The sequence below is a fragment of the Stegostoma tigrinum genome, chromosome 4 (assembly GCF_030684315.1).
Source record: "Stegostoma tigrinum isolate sSteTig4 chromosome 4, sSteTig4.hap1, whole genome shotgun sequence".
Lineage (NCBI taxonomy): Eukaryota > Metazoa > Chordata > Chondrichthyes > Orectolobiformes > Stegostomatidae > Stegostoma > Stegostoma tigrinum.
In genome coordinates, this window is record NC_081357.1 from 122380435 (window position 1) to 122392950 (window position 12516).

Genomic DNA, 12516 nt, shown 5'->3' on the forward strand with positions numbered 1-12516 from the left:
GTAAGAGCAAGGCCAATGGCATTCACTTCTTAATGTGGAAATTCTGTCAAAAGATTCAGACGAGGACAGATGCATGTTTAAACATGAAACTCCAGAAATGTTTCTGTCTGAGATCCACAATTCCACTACTAGCTTTGGGTAAACAGCATCTTACTGTCTGCTTCATCACCAAAATCTTTTTATAATGTTAGGTAACTAAGCAAAGAGAGTTAAATTTTCTCCATTTCAGTCAAAATACTCTTTTTAAATATGTGATTAGATGCGTTAATAATTGCCAGTTGGCACTGAAAATTAACTTTTAAAGTGTGAAGTCTTTTCTCCTTCAGGTTCAGAATTGCATTAAGAGATTTGATTACTTGAAGAAAAATTGTTGGACTAAATACCCATTTTTTAAAAGAGCATTTTCTTTTCTCTCCACCTCTGTCTTACACTAAGTAGGAGAAAGACCATGGAAAAATGAACCTCTACTTAAATTGTTGTCAGGTCTTGCAAGCCAAATTGGTTGAAAGACCCATTTGTGCAAAGTAACAACTGTTTGTACGCAACACATTACTGATAATAAGCAAACACTTTGCAGAATTTGTTTTCCTTCTATACTTCTTACTTGCCATATCCGTATTTATCAAACAGTAAGAAATCACTTCAGGGGATCACACAGTAAGGGAAATTATGGAAGTGAACAGATTTCATTTACACAAAGAAGAAAATATGGGCCTGTGTGATTCCATGTTAAACCACATTATATTGTTCAGTAGTTGATTCTCACATTACACAAGACAAAATTAATGATACTGGAAGAAGCCAATTTTTTTTTCTAATTATGTTAGCAAATAGCAGCTTCTGGAAATAAACTGACTTGCCACACATGGAAATAATTAAATGTATATAGCAAAATCAAAAATGTACTTAGACTGGAGTATTCATCTGAAAGACCACTTCCACAGTCACATCTACATTTCATTACTTAAATACTAGTAACAGTTCTTCTACTTGTAATAAAAGGAAATTATCTTCACTCAGTAAATGCATAGTTTCTAGATATTTTCCAAGTGATTGCAAGTATTAAAAGTAACCCATAACGTTGGAAAACGAGATGGATAACAACACCTCATTGTACTTTGTGCAGCAGGATTAACGTACCTTTATGGTATACATGCTCAAATGTTTCAAGGTAGTGCCATAAAAATAATTGGTTTTATTTTGCTAGAATCAATCTTGTAGCGAAAGTGGGGTGGGCTGCAAAATAATAGAAAACCCAGGTGGCTCAAAGAAAGCCATTTCCTTCCACCCGCTGGCAGCCGTGGGGTTAGGAGCATGCAGTTCTGCTGCATTTTCAAACACTAAAGTCACTAAACCTGATAATGGGCTCATTTTTAACTCAAATGAGGCAACTTGTTTGAATTTAATTTGCTTGGTGGCTGACTACTGAACATGTTCATGTTAAGGTCCCTTCTGAATAATGTTATCCATTTATCTTAGATGGGTTAATAACAGTATTTAAATTGTCACAAGAGAATATTTTATAAAACAGAAAGTACCATACCAAAGAATGGCATTTACACAAAAATTTCCAATTACACCTAATTTTGTCGTAGGCTGAAGATCTGAAATAAAGGAACAGCTCAAGTATTAGTGAAAAATTGTTACCAATGAAAATTAGAGTTACGCCTCTAATGCTTACAGATCAAGAATTGATCCAAGTGTTTCTATCACAGTGTCAGTTCTTACAAGGAAAATATTACTAGTTAAATGTCAACTATCCAATAAAGTGCTTCTAAGTAACAATAATGGAAGTGGACAACTAACAGAAAAAGTGATCTCATCTGATGAATAACCACTTAATTTATTGATTAGATGCAATACTAATCATTTGAAGTCTTGATCAGAGACTCTTGTGACATAATGACAATGTCCCTATCCCTAAATGAAGAGGCCTGGGTTCAGGTCCCATCAGAGAGGCATGCATAAAGTCTTGATCATGTAGATATGTATACAGATTTCAAAATCTCCATTTCAAAAGGAATTAAGAACCTGGTGCCAGAAAGTCAATGATTAAGCTTGGTGAAAATCCAAGAAGCAAAATTGAGATCATAGCTATGCATTAAATTCTTCGAGGATGCTAAACCAAAAAAACCAAAGTCAGAAATGTAAATGATTGGATACTACAGATTATACTTCACAAGTTGCATTCTGCATATCAAAACTTGAATTACACGAGGGAATGGTTAATCTTTACCATTTTGGATTATAGTCAGAGGCAAAGTAAATGTTTTGAATCCAAACAGGGACAAAAATAACTTTCGTTTAGAAGAAGAGATGTGCATCATAACCTCTATGGTCTGTTGGATAAAAGCACTGTTCAAAAGTAGCTGTCATGCAGAACAGAAAGTCGTAACACTGATTCCAAGACTATCATGAGTTTAAATACTGCCATGGTCAAGCTCACAATGTTACAACAGACCCCAAGGGAGAGGAAGAATGATTAAATTGTCTGTTCTTGATTGCTATCCATTGAAACCTACTGATAGTCACTTGTCCAAAGTTCTTCTGAGACTCACGTGAGAAATAACCATTCTGATGGGGCACCACTTTTCAGCTAGCAATGTGGTGCCAAATTCTGTGCTTCCAAAATTGAAGTGGTTGAACCAAAGTGTGTTAAAAATAATTATAACTACAAAAATATTAACTGCTTTTCCCAAGAGTTTACGGTATCTTCAATTGGAGTTGAATTATAATTGCATTCAGGGTAGAATGGCATAGTGGTTATAATATTGGGCAAGTAAAAGAGGAGTTACACAGCACAGAAACAGACCCTTTGGTCCAACTCATCTGGGCTGACCTGATAATCGGCAGCTGATCGAGTCCAATTTGCCAGCATTTGGCTCATGTCCCTGTAAACCATTCCTATTCATATACCTATCCAAATGCCATTTAAATGTAACTGTATCCACCTCGTCTGGCAGCTTGTTCCACAAGTGCACTACCCTCTGCGTGAAAAGGTTGCCTCATGTCCTTTCTGAAATCTTCGCCCTCTCACCTTATGTCCTCTAGTTTTGGGCTCACCTACACTGGGAAGGCCTTAGCTAACTTGGAACAATCTCGCAGTAATATGGAGAGGACATAGCTTTGGTTTTAAAATGAAATTCATGGGCTGAATACAAAAAAGGATTTCTGACTTGTAACAAAAAACAAACTTACCATTTCACATGAGATATTACAGAACAATCAACTGTTCCCCAAGGTAATATCAAGCTGCAACTTCACCTGGTGTCCTTATTCCGTTGAGAAGTGAACCAGCAGGGTCGACAGTTTTTGACAAACAGTACAGATAAATCTAAACATCTGGACGAATAATCCAGAAGCAGGACCGTGAGGTCAAATGCCACAAAGTTAACTGGGAAATTCAAATTCAATTAAATAAATTTGAAATAAAAATGCTTGTATCAGTAATGATGCTTGTGAAACTGTTCATTAAAAAGTACTTCACACAAGGAAATGTGCCATCATTGATTAGGTTTGGCCTACACATGACCCCAGATTCATAGCAATTTGGATGACAACTGAAACAGCCCAGAAAACTATTCAACTGCATTAAAGGAGGTGATTTAGCACCCAAATTCAAAGGCAATTAGGAATGGGCATTAAACGTTTGTCTTCCCAGAGGTTACCACATGATGAATATAAAACGACAAATTCCACAACAGAAAATCATTCTAATCAATGCTGCAACTGTTACTAGTACTGTTTGGCCCAATGTTAGTTGAAAAAGTGAGGAATTATTTATTTATAAAACTGAATCTAGATCAACATTAGATTTGAAACTTGAGGTCCATTCAGCAGTCTAATAACAATGGGGAAGAAACTGTTCTTGAACCTGTTGGCATGTGTGTTTAAGTTTTCTCTTTAATTGGATTTGCCTGTCATTTGCTTTGCATAGATATTACTGTCGATTCAGCCCTAGCCTGAATGTTGTCCAGGCTTTGTGGCATGTCGATGGAGGCTGTTTCAGTCAGCAATGGCACTAAACATTACTGCTGACCCAAAACAGGAGGAGGCATGGCTAGCTATGATCATGAAGATTGAGGTATGTCCAATGGATTTTGAGAGAGGCATTAATAGGTCTATGATCACAGTACTTTTCCAGTGGCCCTTCGTGACTTTTCTCATGCAGTGTTCCACTCTTCATTCAATTAATTATGCACAGACCTATTCAAGGACATCTTGTAGAATCATGTGGCAACAGAGGTGGAAAAATTTGCCACTGCTGGGACTTTGCAACATACATATGGCTGGTACTATTTCAAAACCCCAGCTATGCACCACTCTGAATACTGCAAGCCCGGGACTGCCTTTACACTATTAAGTCCTGCAGGAAATGATCCAGAAAGGCAAGTTAGTTCCTGAGTTCACTGACAGGGATTTGGAGGTGCTAATGGATGGGGTGTCGGAAACAAGGTAGTCTTATTCTGACTGGCAGAGGTAGCCAAACAATTAAACTCAGCCAGCTTTGGACCATGATACTGTCCTGGTTCAGGGCAATATCCCAGCTGAAACACAACTCCCAGCAGTGCAGGCAGAAGGTTAATGATTTTCTCTACTCCGTAAGTGCAGGTGTCACAATCTTTTATATGCTCCTCACACTCACAGGTCCACCACTTGCCTTAACTCTGGCATTGCACACATCTCACCGGTTTTCATGGACTGCATCATTTCCACTTAATGGCTCTTACCCACCTCATCCTCTCAAGCTATATGGATAATGGTGGGATAGTGTAGGGGGAGGGGCTTAGATTAGTTCACAGGTCGACGCAACATCGAGGGCCGAAGGGCCTGTTCTGCGCTGTATTGTTCTATGTTCTATGAATCTCATTATTTCGCACAACATCCCAGCATCTCACCTTACATAGGCAAGAGGTAAGGCTGATGCTGTAGTGTGTTTCCTTGACTGCAGTAAATCTTTAGTGCTAAGTACAACCGTTGAATAAGAGGACATGGAAGATTCAGTATGCAATATTGTAGAGCTAATTTATTAAATAATCACCCTCTACCCGATTCAAGATCAGAAAAAATGTGGATCCTCTCGCATTAGTGTGTCTTGTTACATTGTGCTGAATTCTATGGAAAATCTGATTCAGTACAAGTCGCTCATCTTAGATTGACTTCTGAAACAGAGGTAGGGCCAGAGGAAATGTTCCCTTCAGAGTAAAGGAAAACTTAAGTGCAATGCAACCTGGTCTCAATGCTGTATGGATGACTGATGGACCACATCCCAAAGTTCTTAAGGAGATAGCTGAAGAGATAGTGGAGCCATTAGTGGTGATCTTTCAGGAATTGTTAGAGTCAGGGAGGGTCCCAGAGGACTGGAAAATAGCTAACACAACACTCTTGTTTAAAAAGGGAGTAAGGCAAAAGAAAAATCACAGGCCAATTAGCCTAACCTTGGTCGTGGGTAAGATTTGAGTCCAATGTGAAGGATGAGACTTCTGAATACTTGTAAGTATATAGTAAAATACGGTAAAGTCAGCATGGCTTCATGAAGGGATGTCATGCCTGACGAATCAGTTAGAATTCTTTGAGGAAGTAACAAGCAGGTTAGATCAAGGAAGGCCAATGACTTATCTACCTGGGTGTCCAGAAGGCCTCTGACATGGCGCTGCAAAGGAGGCTGTTGAATCAGATAAGGGCCCAGGGTGTTAGAGGTGAGGTGCTAGCATGGATTGAAGATTGAGTCTCTGGCAGAAAGCAGAGAGTGGGGATAAAAGGGTCTTTCTCAGGTTGGCAGCTGGTGACTAGGGGTGTTCCACAAGGGTCAGTGCTGGAACCTCAATTTTTCACTTTATACATTTGTGATCTAGATGAAAGAACTGAGGGCAGTCTGACTAAGTTTGCAGATGATACAAAGATAGGCAGAGGGACAAGCAGTATTGAGGATGCGGGAGGCTACAGAAGGATTTAGACAGGTTAGGAGAGTGGGCAAAGTGGCAGATGGTATACAATGTGGGAAAATGTTAGGTCATGCACTTTGGTAAGAAGAATAAAAGCATGGGCTACTTTTTTTAAATGGGGAGAAAATTCAGAAGTCTGAAGTGCAAAAGCACTTGCGAGTTTCTTGTCCAGGATTCTCACAAGGTAAAGTTGCAGATTGAGTCAGCAGTTAGGGAGGCAAATGCAACATTTTTTTTTTATTTTGACAGGAATCATAGAATCCTTACAGTGTGGAAACAGGCCAACTGGCCAAACAAGTCCACACCGGCTCTCCGAAGGGCATTCCACCCAGACCCATTCCACTATCCTTTTCCCTATAACCCTGCATTTCCCATGGCTAATTCAGCTAACCTACACAGGGAGAATAAAAGCAGGGATGTACTTCTGAGGCTCTCTAAGGCTCTGGTCAGGCCACATTTGGAGTGTTGAGCACAGTTTTGGGCCCCATATCTCAGGAAAGATGTACTGGCCCTGGAATGGGTTCAGAGGAGATTCACAAGCACAGTCCCAAGAATGAAAAGCTTAACAAAGGAGGAACGTTTGAGGACTCTGAATCTATGCAAGATGGAGTTTAGAAGGATGAGGAGGGGATCTAATTAAAACTTAGAGTACAGAATGACCTGGACAGAGTGGATGTTGGAAAGATGCTTCCATTGGTAGGAGCAGCTAGGACCCAAAGGCACAGGCTTAGAGTAAAGGGAAGAACTTTTAGAACAGAAATAAGGAGAAACCTCTGCAGCCAGAGAATGGTGAATCTGTGGAATTCAGACACAGAAGGCTGTGGAGGCCAGGTCATTGAATGTATTTAAGACAGATAGGTCGGTTCTTGATTGACAAGGAGATCCAGGGTTACGGGGAGAGAGCAGGAGAATGGGACTGTGAAACGTCTCCGCCATGAATGGCGGAGCAGTCTTGATGGGCTGAACGGTCTAGTTTCTGCACCTGGATCCTATGGTATCAACTTATTTCACTTTTAGAAAACTTGGGCCATTGAGTAACATTAGCTTGTAACAGATTTTTTTGAAAATCCCGAAAAAGCACATGAAGTGAGTGCTCCAAAACATACAACCTGTAAAAGGCTGCCATTCATAACATGCTTCAATGCACATTTTTCAATGCTAATGTTCAACCACTTATCTCCAAGAATAAACTAAATGCAACAGGAAAAATGAGTCATTAGATGTGGATAGTGCCGATAACAAAGGTGCATTTATTGTCCATGTCTAATCACTTCGGAGACGGCAGTGGTGAGTTGTCATAACAAACTGCGACGGCCCTGTAACGAAGGTAGACCCGTGATGGGGGAGGGAGTTTTTAGAATTTTGGTCCAGAGAATGACTCATCTGGTAGCAGACATCATTAGTGGGGGTAAGATTGAGAGCAACTAAATTAAAAACAGAAGAAGAAGTCAAATATGACAAAGAAAAATGTAAAAAGGATGTTAATTAAAACACCATGAAGTTAGCATAAAAGAAACTCATGAAAACAATATAGCAAATGTTGGAGTATAATAAGCAAACCAGAAAATAAAACAGGACAAAATATTTTCTAAATTTAGGGCATGCGAATATTCACAGGCCAGGGTAACTTTCAAAAATTCTAATTCAAAAATGGAAGATTTTAGATGTTGAACATAACACTGGAAGAGATGCAGAACACAGCTCAGGTGTAAACCTGTTGTTATTCCTTTACTGTTACTGGTCAGGAATAGTTTTGGAAAAAAAATCTGAAACCTGGTCATCAGTTTGCCCTCCTGATTAAGACTACTGTATTAGTATTCAGCAATCATGACTTTAAACATTAAAACAATTACAGCTTGCTGTTTTTGAAGGTCTGTGAGCACATCCTAAACTTAAGCCAATGAATATTCACACTAAACCCTGAGACAAGTAATCAAGAGAAATAAAATGAGCAAAGTATTAGTTATTTTGACTGGGATGACTTTGCTCACTTTCTGAAGCTGGTGCTACACAGGTAGCCACAATTCCATAATCATACCAGTCCTTACGACCCAAACATGGACAAAGAGACAACAAAGCCTGATCTGCACACACATTAAGCAAATGCCATTAAATAAACATCAATGATGAAATAGCTGGTTGAATTTTCTTACCTCTGGGCACTGAAGCTAAAAAAAAAACTTGGTTTCGGAGAGAACTTCTGAACAGTCCTCTATATAGTGCAGGGTATTGTGTGTCAGTAAGACAAGTGCACAATGCCTTACAAAGCAGGACCAGTGTATGATGAAAGCACTGGTTTCTGTTTTTTGAATTCTCCATAGGTTCCTGGATTCAGATAAAAGGTACTGAGCCCAGCCAGTGTGATAGTCAGATTGATCACATTATATTGCACTGCAAGCAAGATGTCACACGGCAATGGTCAGTGTATTCAGCTGGCAATGGAGAAGCCAACTGTTGTGATAAAAAACACACACACACACACACACACACACACACACGTCAAAAGCAAGTGTGTGCCTTTGCTGTCGCTGACAGTTTACCTTCAGGTTGACAACTCATTTCAGTAAAAAGGCAGATAATGTTCTCAGCAATTAAAGGCAAACATTGGGTTTCCACTGCTTTTCTGGGCAAGACTGAGTACCAAAAGGTTCAGCATTTTCATATGGAAACATTTCTGATCTCATATTCACTACCACTTCATTCTCCATTGAAACACTAAGTCAGCCATAGAGAAATGGTTTCAGAAGGACCAGACAGCAGCATATCTGGAACCACTGAGCAGACTTTAAGAATGCTAAAGAAATAACACATGAATATTTTAATGATATATAATGGGGGTGGAGGTGACATATTTTTATAAAGTCGAAGAATACGAGTTATATAAACAGATAAACAATTATTGCTAAGCAATACAGATGCTCTCTTTCTCAGTCCAGCAACCAACACCCCAGAGTCCTGAATTATTGCAGGAGCGCTTCAACGGTGAGTCTCAGTCACAAACAGTTAATATTCAATGGAGGCATGATGACAGAACTAAAAAACTAATTCTACCCTCATCAGGAGATTACACACAGCAGCAAGAACAAAAACCAGTAAAATTTCAGCACTATTTTTTGATTAAAAAGATTGACAGCATTGCAAAAAGGAGGAAAGTAATAACTGCATCCTGACAAGTACACCCGTATAGAACCATACTATTATAAGTTGTGGGGATTTCTAGTCTGTCACTGCTGTGTACAGATCTCAGAGCTGCAAAGAAAATTAGAGGGAATGCTGGTCGTGAACTGTCTTAATGAACCACTACAGTCCATGTGCTGTACGTAGACCCTCAACGCCATTATGGAGGGCGCGCCAGAACTTTATTTCCGAGTCAGAATGGTGACTGGCTTGGAAGGGAACTTGGGGGTGGCCAGGCTTACAAGTGCAAAGCAGCATAACTAGGTTTTAACCATGTAAAATTATAGAATGTAATAGGAACATAGTAGCTTGGACCTAGTGGACTGTTGGCTTGCAGGGCTGCAGACATCTGCTACCAATCCCACACAGGTCCCACCAAACCAGGCTATGGTATGTCAGAACAAGAAGCAAAAGTGCTGGAGAAACTCAGTAGGTCTGGTATTATCTGTGGAGAGAGACGATGCCAGGCCTGCTGAGCACCTCCAGTACTATTTTTAATTCCGATCTCCAGCATCTGCCATACTTGGCTTTTGAGGGTAAGTCAGACCTGCCTTAAAAGGTAAACTATTACCAAAACTCCCTCAGAGAAATAACCTGGGACAAATCACCAATCACCAGCTGTCATCTTGAAGCAGATTTGAGATTTCTTATAATTATTCAAACACTGGCATAACATTAGATCCTAGGTGATTCTTCTGACATTTTACAGAAAAGACTGTCTTGTCTTTTTATTACCTCAAATTTTCTATTAAAAAAAGTGCCGTCAGGAGTGGAATTTGACCACTGGAAGACATTTTTCATTGAAGTCCTCAAAAATTTAACATCAAAAGGCAAAAGCCAAATGAAGAAAATGTGTGTGTAAAGAAAACGTGAGCCAGGCAGAAAACCAATGAAAAGTTTTAAAACTAGTGAGAAAGCAGTAACTTACCTGGTAAGTTTACTTTTCCAAAGTGAAAAAAAGCAAGATTTTGAGTACTTTACGTCCGAGAAGCAGAATGCTAAAAGTAGGTTTGGAAGATTTCAATGGTAAACATATTTAAGCCGATGTGGGAAAACTTCATGTTACATAAGCTAGTGTAACATCCTATCAGGTACATGAAACAATTATATAACAGTCACTTAGTCATCAATCACACCCCCACTCAGAGTAATGCGTTATAAATGCCTTCAACATTGAATTACATTTAGTTGAATGACAGGAAGTAATCAATTCAACTTTACATGTTCTTGTATATTTATTTATTCTATCAACTATTTTGTTAGATATTTTAGGTTCTAGCAAAATTAGTTTGCAAAAAGCAACAGCATTTTGGGTGTCAGTGCTCACAGATTAAAATCTTTTAAAGAGATCACACCACTTAGTTTATTTTACTTGCAACACTGAGTCTGCTTTCACCATTGGAGATGCAGTTATTCAAAATAAAAATTATACAGAGTTACTCAGAAAATAACCGAGGCATTAATAGTTTACTAATCATGTATCAGATGAAGGATACATTTAATAAGAGTCCCTTTTCTTTAAAATGTTTCTCCTTTGTAGCATCACCTCATTGTAGGCACAATCTCTGGTTGAATGAGTGAACTGCCTGGATACACAGCCAGCCAAACTAAACTCAGTACTCAAGAGGTATAAAAACAGCTGAGAGCAATTTTTCCTTCCTCACAGGGAAAGCATCTACCCACCTCTCAGCAGTTTTGCCATGTGTTATGATCAAAAAAAAATCAATAGCTGTGTGTGGGTTTGACTGCAAATTCAAGACCAGGCCTTACCATTCACAGCAGGCTTAAAAACCCCATCATTGTCACTACCTTCAGAAAACTGCCATTACCACCCACTGGTAACATTCTTTCTGAATGTATGATTCATATGAAACATAGTATACGTTACCTATATAGTGAACAACACATGTCTGGCCCTTTTTTGGAAATGTCCTGCCTGAAAAAGAAGATATGAAATTAGTACCTTTGACATTTTTGCGTTTCTGTAAGGTATGCCGCAATTCTTTGCTATAGATCGCCAAACTAGATGTTATAGTGGTTTTAAGGTTACAGCACAAAACCACGTTAACTTTCAGAAAAAAAATGGCGTGTCCAATTAGTTGCTAAAATGTTAGGTTGCTTTTTCGACTGGCTCCACGGCTTTACATTTCATGACTGTCACAACGAGTGCTTACCTTCAGGCATTAAGCTTTTGGAAGATTTGATTTCTGCTGCCGGAACTAAAGTTCAAATGCCTTTTTCAGGAACACGCTTTGTTGAAAATACGAACCCGCCTAATCATATCCCCTTAGCACGGATACCAACAGCAGCAATAATACTACTAACGAAAAGCCAGACAGAGTGAAATCATACAGTCCTTATCGCTCCTTTATAGTACAGTACTAGTCTTTACGCAGCTGTCAGCAAATGCCATTTAAAAATCCACACACACCGCATTGCTACCAAATTTGTCTAGACTACCAGGACAAGGCAGCTTCCTGCAATACAAAACCCAGTTAAAAACACAATAAAGAGCTTTTGGGATGGCACAATTACCGTCTCCTGGCGATATTGTCTCGATTTCAACGCCCATTCTTAAACAACAATACTCTCAAGCCTGTTATAATGTGTGTATGTATGTATATAGCGCCTATATATCTTTCGCGGAGGTTATTGCCACGCTTTCCAGTACAGCCTGCAGCGGTAACAGTCCTTTGCCCGCACACCCAGCGCCGCTACGGCCACGCACCACCCTGGCATTGAGCACGTGACCTCCACGGCGCCCGTCAATCACCCACATCCCCGCCCCATTGTAACCGTTATACGTACTGCCGGCCAATCAGCAGCAAGGTCCCCACTCCATTGTAACGGTGACACGTCCTACCGGCCAATCAGCCGCAAAATCCCCGCCCCTGTGAGTTGCCATGCTGCTACAGCTACTGCTGGTTCCGGGGAACGGGCTGTCCTTGCGGTAGTAGCTTGGGTCTGAAACGAGGAGGGTGTCTTATTATCGGGATAATAAACTAAAAGAAATAAGAACAAGAGTAGGTCGTTCGGCCTCTCGAGCTTGCCCTACCATTCAATAGATGCATTTTTCTTCTAATCAACCTGTTCAGAGATGTTATTTACACACCTCCGGAGCAGGTAGGGCTTGAATCCCCACCTCCAGCCTCATACTACATGGCTGATCCAACAATCATAGATTCACTTTCTTGTATTTTCCTGTAACCTTTGAGTCTCCTGTTGATCAACAAACCATACCAGCCTTAATGTACAAAAGGACTTTGCCTCCACAGCTCTCTGTGGCAGCAGTTCAAAAGGTTTTCCATGTCCTGAAAGAAGAAATTCCTTGTCACCTCAGTCTTCAATTGGCACCCTTTTGTTCTGAGACTATGCCATTTCAAAGACAGGCCAA

General features: G+C 39.9%; 1 protein-coding gene across 8 annotated transcripts in view; it reads right to left on the reverse strand.

Moving 5' to 3' along the window:
• The window catches only part of fkbp1b (FKBP prolyl isomerase 1B), a 45295-nt gene that overhangs the window by 18256 nt on the left and 14523 nt on the right, over positions 1-12516 (reverse strand). For 5 of the 8 annotated variants that reach the window (XM_048531513.2, XM_048531512.2, XM_048531518.2 and 2 more), the window contains one exon: positions 11011-11058. In XM_048531513.2, the coding sequence (XP_048387470.1) occupies positions 11011-11058 (48 nt within the window). Of the gene's footprint in view, positions 1-10050; positions 10160-11010; positions 11059-11296; positions 11476-11657; positions 11866-12516 lie in introns of those variants that run through there. The other 3 variants (XM_048531514.2, XM_048531515.2, XM_048531520.2) reach the window with 3 other exon arrangements.